At 40.3% G+C, this 19,969-nt stretch overlaps 1 protein-coding gene across 6 annotated transcripts in view; it reads right to left on the minus strand.

The window, feature by feature from the left end:
- The window catches only part of GAS2 (growth arrest specific 2), a 166,937-nt gene that overhangs the window by 142,316 nt on the left and 4,652 nt on the right, over nt 1–19,969 (minus strand). For 3 of the 6 annotated variants that reach the window (XM_019552022.1, XM_019552023.1, XM_019552024.1), the window contains exons 2-3: nt 16,358–16,418; nt 10,654–10,815 (exon numbers count right to left, since the gene is read on the minus strand). In XM_019552022.1, coding sequence (XP_019407567.1) covers nt 10,654–10,795 — 142 coding nt within the window. In that variant the 5' untranslated portion in view covers nt 10,796–10,815; nt 16,358–16,418. The remainder of the gene's footprint in view (nt 1–10,653; nt 10,816–16,357; nt 16,419–19,969) is intronic. The other 3 variants (XM_019552025.1, XM_019552027.1, XM_019552026.1) reach the window with 1 other exon arrangement.

Genomic DNA, 19,969 nt, shown 5'->3' on the forward strand with positions numbered 1-19,969 from the left:
GATCCTATGACCCCAGCTGACTTCCTGCCCTTTGGGCAGGGGGCTGGACTCGATGATCTCCTGAGGTCCCTTCCAGCCCTAATGTCTATGAAATGTATGCTAAAAAGCAGGGAAGATTAAGGCATCAGCATTCTATTGCCACTACTCAGAGGTTTATAAGTACCAGCAGAGCACTAGCACACCCCAGTTAAAATCCTAATACATTGTCAGGTATTTCCCTAATATGGTATCTTAATTTTCCAAGAGAAGAAATCAAGGTACATCAAATGAGAAGTAGTCTGAAAGGAACAGGAGCATGAGAAACCCACACTGAAAAACACCCATGAAACCCCATGACAGCATTTCTAAATAAAAACTACTCTTTTCCTCTTTCATTTTTTCAGTATTTCTGCTGGACAAAAAATTCCCCAAATGTCCTTTAGGGACAAAAAAAAAAAAATGTCCCACTTCAGTATTCAGTGGTGCCAAGTCACTGCCGTCAAAATAGGATCTAGCCTCAATCCTTGGCCTTTTTAATATTGATAGTTGTTTTTGTAATGTGTATCTTAGTCATTTAGGTACTAGATTAAGATCAACAACTTATTTTACCTAGCCTACTGGACAGCAGTCAGAAATTTTTTTTTTTTTTTTGCCACCGCCAATTCAGGAAAAGTTAAAACCAGAAACTTCAAGGAAAAAAGACCTCTACTTCATTACCATCCCTATTAGCTCCCGATTTCTTCTTTTAGAAATTGCAGAATTCTTCTTGAGAAAGAAAATAGAGGTTTGTTAACAATTAGAGCAAGGTGACATTTTTGTTAATTAGTTTTGACTCAAAATGGCTTTTTGACCAAAACAACATTGTTGGGGTTTTTTCTTTTTTGCACTCAAAAGTTTTAAAACCCAATTTGTCTGTACTTGTAAAAAGGATGGGGGGGGTTATTTATGAAAAAAAATCCTACTCATTTTTCACATCTCTCTCTACCAATTGCTAGGCAAAAATGAGAAAAAGTAGATTTAAAAAAAAAATGGTCGTGCTTTTTTACTTTCTCAAAATAAAAAGAGAGGGAGAAGTAAAAGAAACAATCCTATTCATTTCAGGAAACGCTTGTATTAAACCAGCTCCAAAATAATTGAGGTAAACAAGAATATAAAGTACAAATCTACAACATTTAATGTTGAGCTTATGCACTGGCAATCAGGGTCAGTTACTAATGAGGAGGAAGCTGCAGTGCAAACAATAATAACCAAAAGCGAAAAATAATCAAAAGGATAATGCAGTAGGATGGAATTGACTATCCCTTTGAAAGTTATTGGGTAGTTTGACAATACTGTACCAAACTTCAGGCAAGCAATCCCCAATCTTCATTGTGTAGGTTAAAACCAAAGATGAATACAATACCTTTATGTGATCTCCAAATACACACCTCTTCTAGCTCATATTAAATCTGATATTTCTAATACATTTATACTTCCAAGAACATCTGTTTAACTTGAAGACTTTTTTCCCTTTCATTTTTATCCTCCATTCCCTCCACTGTATATTTTACATTGTAGCCCCTAGTGTACCCAATGACTTCTGCAGGTGGCAGAAGAGCAGTAGCAGAACTGCAAGTGCTTGTCACAATGGTAGCTTATGCACAACTGACATTATTTTAGTAGTGCATGTAAGTCAGCTGGAGCCAAAAATGAAATTAATAGCCCCCAGATACAAAAAGTGAGCATCCCGGCACCTTAATACCTTCACCAACATGTTGGCCTACATTTTCTATTATGAATAATGAAAAATATTTTCAATTTTCCTCCCTTTGACTTTTGCCAAAAGGTATGAAACGATCAGAAAACTAATATAAAGAATGGCCACACTATACAAGTTGTTTTATTTTTAAAAGTCATTATTATATTTTAATAAAATGTAGATCTCCATTTAAAATATTTTATATCATAATGGAAAGGTTTATTTTTAGATACTGAGTCCTTTCAATTTTCTTACATAAAACAATTGTAGTTCTAAATGCTTATGCCGTCCTAAAATGTATAGATATATCTTATTCTGCTATTATTGTTAAGGCAATAAAAATCAAACCTATTCACTTATTAAGTAGCAACAGTTTTCTATCTTGTATTGCCATTTAACAATACACAGACATTATTTTAATGCTAAATTGCATTAGCAGTTTGATCATTGCATTTTGCACATTAAGCTGAACGTTTTAGCTCTGCTGCCTTTTATGGATGCTGAAAGAATGAGTTTTGCATTGAACATCTGTATCTAATGAAAAATATATTAGGTGTCAGCTTTCAATTCGCTGTATTTTATGGCTCCAAAAGGTGGCATTTCTTTGCTAAAACAGACACCCTGACATATTTAACAGTTGAAATGTATTGATTCAAACAAGAATAATGTTCATAGCCTAAGGGGAAAAAAATGGCTTCATACATTTGGATGGAAAAAACATTAAACTACATTAAAAAAAAAAAAATAACCCCTCTAAAAGGACCATAATTACAAAAAAGCAGTTGCAATGGTTTTGTAAGATGGTAATAGCACTGTATATTTTAAAAACTGATGCTAAAGTGTAAAAATAAACAGGAAAATAAACTCCATCCCTAATTTTGCAACTGTTGCTTTTCCATTTCTTTATCGGGATTATTTGTGCATGGATTAGAATTGCTTACATAAATGAATGTTGCTGGATCTATGTCATGATTCAACTATACGTTTTTGTTGACTGATGTACCAAAAATACCTTAGTGCAGGACTGGCCAACTTCTGAGGGGTTGGGGGCCACAGACACCCAGTTCACATCCATGCTATATGCCTCTTCCCAAGCAGCACTGTGTCCTGTGTCCCCCTCCTCCCAACTGCCACACTACATAGTGAACAACCCCCACCATGCTGCACATGGATCTAGGGTCATGGATCTAACTGCTTGCAAGTTCCTCCCAACCCACAGGCTGTACTTCCTCATGGCATTGCTAGGAATGGAAGTAAAAAATGGAAGCAGAAGGATGGATGGGGAGCCTAGAGACTATGGCAGCAGCATCAGTTGAGCAATCTGGGTAGAGGCACCTGGACTGGGAGCCCCAGGACCACCCCTCAGGGACCACAAGCAGCCCATAGACCACCAGCTGGACAGCAGTGCATGTGGAATCAACCAACTATTGTCAAGGCCGCAGTACTCTTTTCATAAACCTACAGCAGTGCAGACTCATTAAACTTTGATAACTCTCATTCATATGGCAACAGGGTTTGGCAACTATGGTTTGCAGGCTGTATTCAGCCCATGGAGACATTGGGTCTGGCCCACAGATATGGAGCTCTGGCAGCATTCAGCACACAGTGGTGGGGAGAAGTGACAGTGGCGGATGCTTCCATCATTCTGCAGCAGTGAGAAGTGGCAGCAGGGGGAGCTTCCCCTGTGCTGTAGTAAGGAGAAATGGTGGCGGCAGCTAGGTCCTTCTGTTCGCCTGCCCACAGCCTCTGACCCACGCTGCACCATTCTGGTGTAGAACAGCACCTTAGAACAGGGGCTTTCAGTTGGGGGTACGATTGCTGACTAGCTGCCGGAGGACCCCCATTCATCAACTGGCTGCCGGGGTACCCCAACCAAAAAAGGTTGAAAACCAGTGCCTTAGAACAATGAGTGCTTGTACACGTGAGGGGGGGTTAGTCCTTTAGGGTTGCCTTCTATGCCCCCTAAACTGAAGCACTCAATTTTTAATTGAAACCTAACGTTTAAATTTAGGGGTTTCCGTCACTGTTACAGCAAGGGGCCAGGTCCTTTTTTTTTTTTTTTTTTTTTGGAGGAGCCTGCCTGCAGCTGGGGGCAAGCTGCTAACGGACTGAGGACCCCTGAGCTGTGGAGGGTCCTGTTCCTTCCATCCATGGCAGCAGTGCCCCCTGAGGACAACTAGGCAGGCTGCTAGCACGCCAGGTGCTGCCCCAGCTCAGAGGCAGCACCCAGCCGGATCCGACTCTTTCCTGATCCGGGGGTAGCACCCAGGCCACTAGCAGCTTGCACAGATGGCCCTAGGGGGCACTGCACCAGTGCCATGGAGAGAAGGACCAGGGCCCCCTGGTGAGGCTGCATCTGGAGTACTGCATCTATTTCTGGGCTCCACAATTTAGGAAGGATGTGGAGAAGCTTGAGAGAGTCCAGAGGAGAGCCACGCACATGATCAGAGGGCAAGAGAACAGGCTTTATGAAGACTCATCAGCTGGAAGCACAGGCTCATGAACTTGGTGGCATTTTATATGTACATAAGGGGAAGTGCATAAGGATCTGCGAGAATGTCTGTTCACCAGACAACCCCAGGGGATGACAATGTCCAACAGTCACAAACTCCTGCAAGACCGTTTCAGGCTGGACATAAGGAAAAACTTCTTTACTGTCCAAGCCCCCAAGGCCTGGAACAGACTGCCCGCAGAGGTGCTGCAAGTGTCCTACCCTGGACACTTTCAAGAAACGTCTGGACGTTTATCATGCTGGGATCCTTTGACCCTAGCTGACTTCCTGCCTCTTGGGCAGGGGGCTGGACCCGATGATCTTGCGAGGTCCTTTCCAGCCCTAATGTCTATGAAATCTATGAATGGGCCACTCGTTACTTCTTCCTTCAGGAGGCGCCTGCCCACTGAGGCCAATCCTTTTTTTCTGCAGAGCCTGCCCACCTCTCCTGTGGCCAAGGGGAAAGCTGACTAATAGCTGCAACGTATCTTTGCAAACTGAACTCCATCAGGGTGTAATTTAGTTTGCAACAATGCAAACTCATTTTAAATCCCCAAAACTTCTGCACGTGTAGAGCATGATGCCATTAAGCCACACAAAGCAACATTTTTGCCAGGTGTACATGGCAATGGCACCACATGTACAAGCATCCAGTAGGATCACTGAAGCCCGGGGGAAACAATCCAACCAAAGTTGACAGAAAAGTTGGGATCTGAAGCATGGAAAATTGTCAAAACAAGAAGATACAGTCCTAGTCTTAAAAACCACAAGGCTTGGGAGGTTCATAGGAACTCACAGAGAAGCAGGGACAAAAGAAGTGCAAGTAAGAGAAAAGGAAAAGTGTCTGATTGTGCAAATAAATGAAGGTCAAAAGAAGCTGATCTGGAGGAACAGAAGAGGCTTTTCATGATTTGCTGGAGAAGCTGTGAGCTGCAGAAGAGGGAGGATGCTGAGGGAAGATGCTGGACACTTAGAGGATCCTGACATAAATCCAGCAAGTATAAGTAGCTCTGGCTGAAACCACGTTATAAAAAGCCTGGTCACATTAATAACTAGCACTAATCAAAGTCACTATTTTCTCAATCAAAATGTGAAGTATTAAGAAAAAATGAAAATATTAACTTGTTAAACTGTGAAAGTTTTGAACACTTTCATTAGCAGCCATATGTTGAGGAAAAAAACAACAAAATACCTATGGAGGCAAAATAAAATATAAGTAAATTAAGTGATGTGAGATGGGAAAATATCTAACTGGTCTGTACTACAAAGTTTTGCCAGCTTTACTATGGCTATCAGAACTATATAAAAAATGAATATCCCTAACCAGCATAGCTGTGCCAGCAATCACTTCACTCTCACCTTCTGGATATATGGTAGGAGGATATTCATTTGTTTCTTTTGCAGGGATATCATGTTGTGTATTTTGTACAACTAGAACAGACAAGCTATATATTGTGTTGCGTTGTTTTAAAAGGTTACGGGAAAGCTATATAGAACAAGAACACTGACTTCTGCATACAAGGACAGTGCCAGCATGCTGATGTAATGTTAGTATAGTGTGACTTTACTAACCCCTGTGCTCAGCTCATAAGTATGCCCAGTAAGGTTTGAAAAGCTTACGAAAAGTCCCATGAAACTGAGCATTTGTAAAATTGATAAAATATGCTGTGCTTTCCCTCCTATCATGGCCCCTGAGTGCTTCATAAGCATTACAGGAAGCTCACATGCTAAAAAAACTCAAAGCCTGTAAGTTATTTTTATTAACAAATGCCTACAACACAACTAGTTGAGCTTTTCTATTAAAATTGTCATTCCAGGAATCCCCGGATGGAGCACAGCAGGGTAGGGCTAAGGAGAACCACCAACTAATACAGTGTCAGCATTAAAGTAACAACAGTTAAAGTAACAACATTATGTCAGCACCAATAATGCTGGAGCTCTGCAGCAACTCCTGAACAGTTGGTTCAATACCAACTGTTCAGGAGTCGCTACAAAGCTCCGCCATTAAATTCTATTTGTGGTCTACCGTGACTCAGAATTGGCAGCCTAGATTCATACCTGGAAAGGCAGAAATTTCAATACCTTTTGAATCCTAGCAGGAGTAACTAGGCATGGAAGTTATTCTTTACTAGAGATTACCTACTGGAACAGAAGCCTGGTAACACAACCAGTTTGAGAGAAGTACAGGTGCCTCATCCCTGTTTCAGACTTGGCACAGAGGCTCTCCGTTCCCAATAAGCTCCTTCTGCATTTATCCAGAGTGTAGGAGGAAGAGGTTGTGTAGCAACTATGCAAAGCTCTTATATGGGCATGCTTAACTTTAACCACACAATGATCCCTTTTCAAAATACATAGCTGGCATTGCAGCCTAAATAGCCAGATTTTCAGGAGCTCATGACACTCAAATGCTGACCTCCAGTTTGAAAATATGGTCATAATCTCACAATGGGAACTGCCAAGTGCTCAGTACTTGCGAAAACCTAGATCCACTCATTGGTCAGAGCACGTGAAAAAAATCTCATTGTTATTGCAGAATATATAATAACTATAAGGGGCAATGTAAAGTCAAGAATATTTTATGAGAATAGGCAATGAAAGTGTATTTAAGAGCCATGAAACAAAAATCATTACTAAAAACCCTGAATCCACATAGAAGCATACTATATACCCATATGTGAGCTACAAATATTTAACAGGAAAAATGTACAAATCTTCCAGTCTCTACTCAAGAGAATTGAAACCATTCTTCCTTCCTCCACTGAACCTCTTCTTCCTTCTCTCCCCCCCCATTATGAAACAATCTAAGAACTCAAAAACAGTGACTGTTTTGACTGCTGGAATACTTCCTTTGGGAATTTAGCAATCCCTCTGCCTCCTCCACACACTTTATTCTGGATGTTTATTTATACATGTGTAATGAATATGCAGCCACCTCCATGCAGATGCTGTGGGGTCAATGGAAATCTCCCTGTGAGACACTCTGACCATCATGCTGCTTAGACATAATTGTACAGATAATAAGCCAAATGCACACCAGGCAATCAAAATCAACTTGAAAGCAGTCTTCCTGCTGAATCAAGGCAAAGTTAAGGCAAAACTTCTTAGAGTTAAATGGTCAAAATCCAACTTTGTTTTGTATGTGTACACAGCCCTCAAGTTTCCAAATTTCCCATCAACCTGAGATTACTTATTCTAGTTGCAGTGCCTAATTCTTCCAATCTAATGTCAAGACTTTTATTTATTTTAATGATCTCATCTGGCATATTGTCATGTTTCAAGTTTGTAATTATGAGCTCAAAAAATTCCGTATAACTAGGTGTAAAATTACGCTCATCTAAATTTCCACTGATAATCAGCATTGGGTATGATGTATTTCCCTCTGTAGAAAAACCCCTAGACATACATCTTCACCAACCAGATCAACCATAAAAGATTCAGACCACAAGCTTGCATAAAATATCCTTTTTCTGTTTGTAAAAAAAAAAAAAAAAAAATGTATCATGGTTGGAGACAAGTGTCCCTGATTATCATGCACCCTAAATGGTACACAATGCAAATGAATGAACAAGAGCCAGGTGAAACAAGATGTAACCTAATTCAGCCAGATAAAAAAACCTTAGTTGAGTAGCCAATTTTTAAAAACACTGACCCGATTCTTCTTTCTGGTGTAAAGCAGGGCTGATCTGATGTCAAAGGTTTATCTGAATAAGGACAATTAGGAAAAGTATTCCAAATTAATGTTAAAGTATATTATTTAAATTATATTAAATCCCTGTGTAAACATTTATTCAGAATTAAAGTAGATTTAATTTGGTTTAGCTCAATTGACTTTCGAAGTGAATTAAACTAAATCAAATTAAGGTCACTTTAATTCTGAATAAGAGCATCTATGCAGAGATTTAATATATTTTAAATAACCTACTTTAACTTCAGAATTTTAGTAAGCTTGGATTCATTTTCTGAGTATCTCTATGTAGTCAAGTCCTGAGAAATGAATGAGGGTCCATTTGTGGAAAAAATGAGAGAATGTGTTAACCTGTTGAATAGTACGTGCTGCTTAATAAAAGAAAAGATGCATTCTCACAACACCATTGAGAAGGTTCACAGTTTGATGTGCACTTGAAAAAATAAGATTTTGAATGATGCTTGTTATTTCAGAGTCTTCTGGTGGTGGAGACTTTCTAGCTGAAAAGAGACCTAATTCTTGATCCTGTCAGTGTGAGAGCTCTGTCTTACCACATGCAATTAAGCTTCCATCTCATTTCATTACAGATTAGTACTTTCTTCTTTAACAGTGAACTAGTATGTTTAGTGTTGAATCCATACATAGCTTCTTGTGACTTAAATGTAAACAAAACAGAAAACTAGCATAGTAGCAAAAGGAGGTGAAGAGTAAGGAATTCTAGATTTTTGTCTCCTCTCTGGCACTTTAGGTTTCGAATTTCCCGTAAAGTTCAATGCAAGTGCCATGCGAAGAAGACTTGAAGGATCAATCCCTTCTTTGTGACTTTTGGGTATTACTTCATTTTGTTGTGTCTTTATTTTCCTCAATGGCAGAACAAAATGACCATTGTTTTAATGTCCCACAAGAAGGGACTATGCTGCATGTTCCTGAGTGCCACCTACTGACACTTAATTTTCAGCCATTCCTTGTCATAATACTTGCCTTCACTTAGAAAATGTTGCAAAGTGAATGCTAATAAAGAGTTAGGGGTTAAGCAAATGAAGCAGATATACTGGATTATTACACAATACTATCTTTGAGAAGATTTAAATACAGCTTTCATCAGAAAATGCCTTGCCTCACCTCAAAAAACTACATCTTGAGTTTGACTTAATGAACTATTTAATCTAAATTCTCCCCTGAGCTTCTCAAAGGAGTTCTATGCATACTCAAGATAAATGAATATTATTATTATTTGTAGCTTAGCAGAGCTTTGAGCCTCATTCATGGACCAGGCCCCGATGTACTGGGTGCTGCTTAAATACAAAAAAAAGATAATTCCCTGCTCCAAAAACCTATAGTCTCTCTAAATTGAATCATCTAAGTTGTGCAGACCAAAAGACCTTTGTTTTCCTTTTAAGTACATGCATTCACTGTATTTTTAAGATGACACAAATGTTTAGCATATTGAGCACTTGCAACTTTTCTAGCTGTGCAACATTTAAACATTGATAAAAACATTTCTGTCTCTGTAATCACATGCAAAAATAGATGATAGGGAAAGTTCTGGTGCACAAACATGGAACCACTAGCCTGACATATTCATACATTTAAAGCCAATTGTATAATTTGTCAAAGCTGAACTAACTGGATTTCCACTGAAGAATATAAGCCAAACTAAATTTGAGGTTTCTAATTTGGTCCATTTTTACATTGGGCACAACCATACACTCGAATTGGAAAATAACGGAACTGTGTATTTTTCTTATGCTTTTTTTTAACTTCTTGTCCCTGCTTTCCCAAAACTGTGTCTTGAACCAAGAGTAAAAATGGAACACTCATGACACAAAACAATACACCTAGAAAGTAATAAGGAATTGAAACAAAAAGCATAGGGGCTGGAATAGAAGCTATGTTAATATTTCGGCACTTCACAGCCCTATTGGTTAACCAATATCTGGGGTCTTCCCAGGTGAGAAACTGATTGATTACACAAATCAAGTACTTCTGTGACAAAATCTTGATAAATTGCCAAGTCCTGCTTCTGAAAACACAGTTGGAACAGCAGCCCATACCCTTGTTCACCTTCCAAGCCTGCCTTTCCAGCAAGTCCTATATCCCAAGGAGCTCTGACTCTTCCCTTTCTTATGGACCATACATTACACTGCTTCTCTCACTATCCCTTGCTATCTGGTCGGTGTCTATCTTGTAGCCGGGGATGTATACAACTGCAATCAATCAATACCCAAGCTCCTGTATTTGCAATCAGTCCACTAAGAAAAACCTTTCATTCACGTGGTTTCCAATCAGCTTTGTCTGTATGCCGTGCCTTGCCTTGGGCAGCAGTTCTCCATCAATTCAGCAACTGTTTTACAAAAGGACATTTAACTGCCCCTGTTAATTCATTCTGTTTTGCATGAATGAGAGATGGTTAGTCCTGCATTGATCTCAATGAGGTCTGTAATTGATCAAAGACATGTGATGGCAGACATTAACTGAAGCATACAGAAGAACACAAAATGAACTCAGTGGAAAAATAACCAGTAAGGACCAAGTTCATAGGAATACTGCCTAAGTAAAGTGGATGCATGCTATTTTTGAGACATTTTTGACCTAGTTGATAGCTACATTATTTAAAGGTAGCCATTCAGCTATTCTATCAGAGAGGGAAAACAATCTGGAAAACAGTATTTTCTGCTGACTTGAGGGACAAAGTGTTACCTTACCAGGAAGTGTGATATATCGCAATGATTGCATTTTAATTGAGAAAGGTTATCTTACCCAGAAGGTTTGTGAGCCACAGGGCTAAGTCCTCTTTCATCGGTAACAAATTGGCCTCATGTCTGCTGGCCAGCCATTGGCTGTATTGATGCATGTCAGAGAGCCCAGGCCCACGTGCCTTTGGGCTTAGAGCAGTGCACATTGTTTACCCACTTGTCGTACCTGTTTTTTAATTAAAAAAAAAAGTATCTCAATATACCATATAAAGACAAGACAAAGGAAAGGAGAAAGAAAAGGAGAAAGAGAGGAGAGGACAAAGGAGAGGGGAGGAAAAGAGAAAGAAATAATTTGTAATGTTTTGAACTAGCTATTATTTTCAGATGCAAGATGTCAAACAAACAGATGCAACTCTAACACATGAAAACAACATATAAAATGAAATTCCTAATTTTGCAAATGGAGCATTTTGCTGGTGATTCACTCAAATAGATAATGTTCATTTTATTTGTACTCACCCAGCTACACATGATCCCAACACAATCAACTATTCTGCAAGGAATGATTAAAAGCAAATCAAAATAAACATTTTTAGATACACAGTTAACGGTTATTGAAGGCCTGATCCAATGTCCATTACTTTGGATCAGGCCTAAGAATAAAACAAGTAAGAGGCTTTGCTAGTGCAATAAGCCATTTTTAGCAATAAACAGCTATCAAGGCTACCAAATGAAAACAATTTATTCCACAGCTGAAGAAATATAGAAAAAATCTTTTAAATAAGCTTAATGAATTGTGCTACAAAAATAGCATGGCAGCCTGAAGGCATTGTTTATTCACACAGTGAAGTTGTAGTCCAAGTTTGCCTTTTCCTAAACCTTACAGAAATCCTCAGTTCTGACCTGTGAAAGCTACCTGTAGGTCTGAACAAAATCTTCATTTTTTTCCATTCTTTTTTCTACATCATGACAACAGTCAAAGGCATAAGGTGCCTATTGGAACTGTAGCTAGGGGAAAAAGAGGTCATCAAGGAACCTTTCCTTTCCCTGTAAAGATAGCAGGGTTCTTACCTAAAGCCGTGTCACGTTAGGACTACTTTCCCCTCTAGCATATGATGATGGTTCCCAAGGGAGCATGGTCAGGCCATGATTCCTAAAAGTTAGGACTATGCTCAGATGTAACCTTTTTATTAAATTGAGGAAGATCAATTTACTATTCTGTGATACAACAGTTAAAATACACAAGATGACAAAAGCAAAAGCAGTATTTATATATGCAGAGAGAGCAAAAATGCTATAGAGTGACACAATCTTTTCTAGAAAATATGCTGTTATATTTCATACACATCTGAATTTGGGATATCTTAATGCATGAATTAAAGCAATCCTCCCTCATGTAACCATACCCTGGGTAACTATAACTCCTTTTTTAAGCCAAAACATCTGGTTAATCTCTTGCTTAACCCCCATCAATGAATGCAGTGCATCACTTCCCTCCTCATTCAAAATCCTGAGTTTCCAAAAGTTTTAGATTTCCTGAAATATTTAGAATAAATAGGCTCATACGTTTCACCTTTCATCTGAAATACATTTCTGTTGAAAAATGCCCAGCTTTTTTAGCTAATGAAACACAACAGAGAGTAGACCGTCTTTGCCAGCAAAAATTTAAGTTTCTGAGTCATTTTATCTTTTGGACAGTAGTGGTAGCAAAAGATAAAAACCTCTCTGTACACCAAACTCCCCTGAAAAATCAAAGAAATCTGAAATAAGTAAGATATGCACTTAAACTTTATCTATGCTCTAAACACCGAATTTGTAAAATGGCATCTTGGGTTTACATTTTTTTGGTTAAGTACATACAAGTCAAATAAGCTCGTTTTTTTAAAAAGCAAAAAAAGAAAGCAAGCAGGAGATTTTTTTCAGGCTGTTAGCTCTACTAACTTAACCTGGAATCTCCTCTCAAAATGGGTTCTTCTGGCTTAGACATCACCAGCAGTAAAGTCACAGTGTATTTAAAGGTTCTCTGCATCACTCATCGCCATAGTATCTGAGGGCCTCAAAATGCTGCTGTAAGGTAGGAAAGAATTATTATCACCATTTTGGAGACAGAGAAATGAAGGTGCAGAGAAAGGTTAAACTACTTGTCAACATTTCCACAGGGAGTCTAAGGCAGAGTCAGGTTTAAAACCTTCTGTCTCACACTTCCTCTTTGGAAGTTAAGAAGGAGTAAAAAAATCTCTCTCCAACAGTTAAGAATTCAGTTGATGATGTGCGAGCCAGAATTGAATCCAGCTCACTCTTCCATGGTTGTATAAGCACTTTAATATTAGTGGTAAAAATAGGAAAAACTTATCTTACTTATTAAAGTGTATGATTTAGGATACCCAAGGAAAGTAGAATAGCTTTTGTATGGTCTTTTTACAGACTACCTTGATGTACACAGATACGCCTTTAGAATACAGTATCATTATTGTTTGTTCTTATTTTACTTCATTTATTCTTTCAATACATATACGCAAAACTATAATGGCAAGAAAACAGCATCACTGCTGTAGAAAAAAAGAAAATATATTACAGGACAGTTTTAGAAGTTGCTTCTCAACATTTCCAAAAGGAGCAAATTCCTTTTCAGGTTTTTAATACATCTGGCCAACCAAAGCCATGGGCTGCTCTGTGATGTGCTGGTGCTAATGGGGCTGAACCCTGTATATAACATCAAAACTCTGTCTGAGCTACTGGTGGCTGTCTAATACACTGTTGTCTCTTGCGGACTCTACACAGGCTTGGAAGAGTTCTGACCATTGGAGTCTTATTGCACAGGGCTACCACCAGGGAACTTCTGCAAGAGAAACACACCACCTTCTGTGGAGCCTAACCCATTAGGATCAACGATAGGACAGAAACTGCACATGCGCCCTTGAAGCATATAGCCTTCAAGCACCAAAAGGCATGGAGCAAAGAATTCAGGCATTTGCAGCGCGATTTCAGTTCCATGCAGAACTATAGAACTCTCTCCTAAATATGCCTTCTGCTCATCTGACTGCTGCTTTTCCAGACCCAGCAGCAAAGAAAGAAGTGAGGAAGGCTCTAGGTTGACCACTTGATCCTGTTGCTGTTGGTGGCTAGATAGGAGAGAATATAAGTTTGGTCCTAAAGAATTTAGTGTGCATGCATGTAGAAGGATTTATGTGCAGCTTCCAGGTATCAGGAGGGACAAGAGTTGCAGCTGAGGGAACTGTTCTGCGTGAAGCAGCGTTTAAGTAAGAAGACAGTTGTTTCTTAAATGTGTGGCATGGGCAATTCTGAGCTGGAAAGATGCAAGAAGGGTTTGAACAGCTATAATCTGAGAAAGGGAAATACTAAAATAGGATCAAGTGCAAGAGGAATAAAGACATTTGTAAGCTGGTGGTATATGCATGCAAATGAGGGGAATCTAGGATAAGAGCTATATTTTTTGGCTAGGGACAGACATTCAAAAAGCCTGAGCCTGATTTGATTCAATCTTTGCAGGTTAGTCTAACCTGGCTAAGCTAAATCAGTTTTGTAATTAGACAGACATCCCAGAAATGCAGACATATGCCTTCAGTGGCTCAGGCTAGAAGCCGGAGGCACACTAGAGCAGCCCTCCCTTCCTTCCACAGTACTGAGCTGAGGGGGAGCATGGCCAGGCCCTGACAAGATGTGTGGATTAGTCCAGCAGGGAATTGATAACAATTTTTATCACCTCTAACTCAGTGTTTATCGTCCCATTAAGAAAACAACTGAGGGACATTTCCAGCTACCAGTTGATTCAGCACCGACTGTAGCCAGTGTGTGGTCTGCTAGCTAATACACAGACACCTCCTCAGCAAGGCCAAGGGAAGTGGGGAATTCATGCTTAGAAAGGAGTGGTGAGGAGGGAGCAGCCCACAGTCTGTGCCAGAGCAGCAGCCAGGGAGCAGAGAGCATGCCAGGATGCTGGAGGAGTCTGGCTTATCTTAAAGCAGCAAGGGGGCAGGGACAGACATTGCATAAACTGTTTTGAGCCAAATCAGTTAAGTCTGATACTACATTCAAGCAGGTTTATCTCAAACCAGTTTCAGCCATTTTCAAACTGGTTTATGTGCACTGAACATCTGTCCTGTTACAGATTTAAACCAGTTTCTGATCACTTAAACCGGTTTATGTGTAATGTCTGTCCCTAGCCCTAGAGAAGAGTTTGGGATGAAGAAAATACAGTGAAAAAGTCATATATTAATAAATATTCTAATCTCACCTTGCTTGGAAAATTTCACTGATTTCCTTCTTGATTCTCCTCTGACCTGTCCTATATCACCCTGTGGTTTTCCAAACCACAGCATCTCTATATTTTACTTAGAAAAAGGAAATCAACCTAAAAGGAAAGGGCTGAAGATTGCAACCTGTATCTTCATTGATGACTCTTTTAAATGCCACCAGTAGACTATCAGTATAGTTGACCATGTGCTACTGAGGTGTCAGTATGGAATCAGAGCTGGTAAGTTCTTTATTGCTTTTCCAGCTGATACTGGCTTTTCACAAATGCAGTTCAAGAAGCTCTCCCAAAACTTAATTTAACCCTCCATAGAAACTGTGTGATAACACATGACAGTTTTCTTGGTTTCTCAGTTAAAGTTTACTAGTCCACACATAATCCAGTACAGGTTTCTCTTGCTTTATGCCGGTTCTGTATATGCAAATTCACTCTTATGAGATGACCCTTTTATACCAAAAAATTCTTATGTGCAAGGTAAATTCAGTTTTATGTGAATGGTGTGGTGGAAGCCCACAATCAGCTGCTTTATGAGGTGTATTGTGAGAGTGACGTTCACCAAATATAGTCTTGTGTGGATCTGTGCTCCTCTCTCGCTGTCTGCAATGTGTTTCTGTAGTTGCCATCTCCATTATGATAGTGCCCTGTACTTGTGTGTACTGTCTGCTGTTGATGAGTACCAAAGTTGTCTTGTAAATGTGGTAGAAATGAGTTTGGGGGTCAGTACAATTGAAGTCTTGGAACGTACCCCTATTTGTTACATTGTAAAGTGAGTTCCCTTTATGTAAATGTGAGTTATGCACCGTTTTCCAGGAACACATGTACAGCATAAAGCAAGAGAAACCTGTATAGATGTTGTCTGGCATTCATAGATGTTTGGCTCGGAAGGGAACTCAGTAGATCATCGCGTTCGACCCCCTGCCCCAGGTAGTTTTATGTATAATTTCATTACACATTCATTGGCTAGGATTTTCAAAGGACTGCAAGAGAGTCAGACCTTAATCTAACCTCACGTCAATGGAAACTGTCTTCCGAACTCCATGAGGCTCCATTAAAATGACATCCATAATCACGACTGGATTCTTCACTCCCTATGTAATGCTCACATTACGATACCATCTACACACTTCACTACATATAAGCTGGGAGGTAGGAAAGCTTTATCCTCAATTTACAGATGAAGAAGTAGCAAACAGAGAGATCAACTGACTTTTCACAGTCACAGAAGTAGTCTCTAAAGTCACTGGCTGGCACACTCACCTCTAAGCCATCCTTCCCCTCCTTCCAGTAAGAACTGCACAATCTACCCTTGAATTTACCAGTAAATATTTTTTTCAAACACTGTTTTATCTCATCAGAAATACAAGCAGTATAATATCAGGTGTGGGGGGGGAAGCTTTGAGCTCAGTCTACATAATCATATCAAATTTATCTTGTCACAGAATATCCCCTTTAGTTAAATCCAGTACTGACATGCATAAGTACTTTAAAAACTTACCTTTAAAATGCCTTAATACTCTTCACGAAACAACTTCTCCCCTGCTCTTCTGAAAGCAATCCTACATTAGGACAGAACTTTATCTATTTTAACCTTCTGTTTTGTTGCAAGTCATATTTATGCAGGGTAGTCTTCCTCCCCTCCCCTCCACCCCCCACTTGTCATTCTAAGGAGACATCTCAAATTCTTAGACTCATTGTCTAGGCAAAGAATTCAGTGCAGGCTAGTTTACAGTACACCTAATGACATGTAACAGTTTCAACAAGCTGGAAGGTTACACTCCTCCCTGTTTGCTTCCACCAGACAGTGAAGTTTTTATTTTGCTCTACAGAGGCACATTTAGTTTTCTGTGTATTGTAGCTCAGAACAGTATTTTGCCAGCAGCGTAATTTAAGCTATCTGTTCATAATTGTCAGTGAGCATCAGGTGTAAGCAAGGAGAATCAAATAAGCAATTTTCTGTCATTCTGGTGGCTTTTCAATTAAATTCATTACTAATACAAGAGGAAGAAAGAATAATACACTGCTGTGTGTTAAAAACTTACATGGATGGAAAAGATAACTCAGCAGAAAGAAGAGGAATGATCCAGTGGAGCAGGCATTAGATTTTGGCTTTGAAGAGCTGGGCTCAGTTCCCGCTTTGCCTGAACTTAAATCTGTTTTTTATCTGTAAAATGGGGATAACCGTAGTTTTCGACCTCAAAGTGGTATTATAAAGAGAAAAACATTAAAGCTGGATGCTTGTGTTAGTGTGGTAAAAGGGTCCATGAAAGTACCAAAGATAGCTAACCAGAGATCTAAGTCAATGTAGTTCCCTGTCATCTCTACCCATCCAGGTAAATAATGACTATAAATAAAAAATATTACCAGCTGAAAGCTGTCCAGTGACATCTTTGACATCTATGTCTGTGGTCTCAAAAAAATCCAGTAAGAATTGAGCAGGTCCACAAATCAAATTCTTGCACCATAAGTATAGGTGGTTCTTCCACTTTGAAATCAGACAGATTACTGCATTCTCTCACATACCCTACCTTTTACCCCCCAAAAATGGTTCACCCCCTAAAATTGGGGTGTAGGTCTTTAAGCAAGAAAGCTGATTTTTTTGCCTGGAATAGAAGCACCTCACTTTGGCTCCTGCTCCAAACCAACTGCTTGGCAGCAGTAGTGACATTTCTATTCAGGCAGCTGAGGGACTCAGTTGACCTAATGACTGATTGTTCTTTACTCCACAGGCATAATAATTGTCTGTCCTTTTTAATGGTCTTGATAACCCAGTAATCAAGCTAACTTTTCTTCTGGCAATTTTCCTGCTTGTTACTCCCAGTCTCTCTCCCCCTAGTTCACAGCCTTGCCAACTTTTTATCTCTTCAAAATCACAGATCTAGCAATGGACCCCCATCTTCAGCAATTGGGGTTACAGCTTTTGTTTGAGTAGGAGAGGGGAACCGAGCAAGCTAAAGATTAGGCTCTGACCCTGCTCTATACAGCTCTGTCGAAAAATTGTTTTGCCTTCATTCTGCCTTCCCCAAAACAAGATACTTGTCTTATTTAGGGGCATACAGTATGCAAGAAAATATGGTAAAATGGCACCACAGGAAATCCTTCTCAGTAGCTTTCTATGCACTATTTGCTTTGTGTAGCAGAAGACTTCAGTATGCAAAGTGAGGAAGCCAGCACCTTGCACTGCATTTGCACTCAGTTACAAAAAGCAAGACTTAAAAAACATCTGAGACAAACGAAACATTTCCACAAGTGATATACTTCCTGAGCAAAGAGTCTGATTCATAGATTGTAGAGTCAGAAGGGATCCCGAAGGATCATCATGTCTGACCCCCTGCCCCAGGCAGGACAAGGACCAAGGTCAGATGACCCCAGCCAGATGCCTATCTAGCCTCCTCTTGAAGACCTCCAAGTTAGGTGATAGCACCACCCCTCTTGGCAACCCATTCTAGATTCTGGTCACCCTTACTGTGAAAAATTTCTTCCTAATATCTAACCTGAATCTACTGTCCACTAGTTTGTACCCATTACTCCTAGTTACTCCTAGGGGTGTCCTGGTAAATAGCAGATCTCCAACTCTCTGTTGTCCTCCCTTGATAAACCTAAAGGGTGCTACAAGGTCTGCCCTCAGATGTCTCTTGTGAAGGCTGAAGAGAACTGGGCACAAAGGTCTCTTCAGTCTTACATGAGGAGGTGCAGAAGACTGGTCTGGTGAGCAGCAGCACAGAGCCACTGTGTAGCCATTGTTGTAGTGCTTTGGCTGGTCTGTCTGGGGCAAGAACAGAAATTCAATTTGCAGGTAATCTTAGCTCAGCCAGGGCTACTGGGAAGAGAAGAAAAACTGGATTTGTGCTATAATCCAGCTGCCCCCATGCTTTGCACAGTCAGCCTAGTTGTGTTGTTTGGGGACACTGTATCTTGACCCTGTTACAGGAGTTTATTTCACGACACTATATTCCACCTTTATGTTAGTGGACTGAATTTCTCCCTGTACAAGATAAAAAGCAGTACGCTGACTAGATGGCTGCAGCTGAATCCAGTAAAGGTTCACATCATACATAATAGTAGCTTCAGTCACTGGTAGCAGGGGCAGAAAATATCTTAGAAACAAGTAGCCAGAGCTTTCATCACAGGAATTTGAGCCTGCAACACTACACAAGGCACACTGGCTTTCACACAGGGGCATCAGCTGCAACTGCAGACAATCCCCTGCTGTCTTAGAAAGAAGGTAATGGTATTGGATAGCAGCCATTCTGGAAAGGGAGAAGACTGAGGATCAAAAGCCAGAACAGAACTCATGAGTACCTGGCAAGGGGCTGTGCTGGATCTCCCTGCTAGTTCTAATCACCTCAAGAAGTGAATGGAAAAGAATAAAACTGTTCTGGCCCTGCAACAGAACTTGAATATAGTGTCTGGAGCACCGACTGACTCATTTTGAAATAAGAATAAGATCTCTATTTAGGGTTCATTAAAGGATGTTGAAAATGAAATAACTTTTAAAGGATCAAGTGGTTTATAACTAAGTTGCACCCAGAGGCCACGTCCACACAAGTATGAACGTTTGCTTCCCCAAGAACAACTAGCAGCAGCACACTGTGCTGCCACTACTTGTCCCTAGGGAACATCTGTGCCATGTGCCTTGTGCAGGTTACCCCGGGGGGGAGAGGAGGCACTGTGCTGGCCCCAGCAGCCTTACCTGGGGTCCTAGGAGCCTTCTAGGGCTACAGCAGCAGTAAACTTGCTGCTAGGACCTTGGCCTGCAGCCAGAGCATGGCCCCAGATGGCCAGGCTCCAGTTATAAGTGGCACACGCTGCCCCCCACATGCGCCACACTGCTTTTCTGGGGGCAAGTTTTCTTTGCCCCCTGGATATCCAGGGTTAACTCCCTTCCCTGCTCCCGTGCTGCTCCCCTGCAGTGCAGAAAATGTCTAAGGCCAGAAAGGCTGCACACATATTTGTGGAAACAAACATGGATCTGCATGCAATCACGAACCTGCACATGGAGTTGACTAATTAGTAGGCCTGTGTGAAGCAGCTAGTATTCACTTTGGATTCGAATTCGGCTGATTCAGGAGACAGTGATTCTATTTGGCGATTCGAATCACTGTCCCGA

The sequence above is a fragment of the Crocodylus porosus genome, unplaced genomic scaffold (assembly GCF_001723895.1).
Source record: "Crocodylus porosus isolate Cpor-Errol unplaced genomic scaffold, CroPor_comp1, whole genome shotgun sequence".
In the NCBI taxonomy this organism is placed as follows: Eukaryota; Metazoa; Chordata; order Crocodylia; family Crocodylidae; genus Crocodylus; species Crocodylus porosus.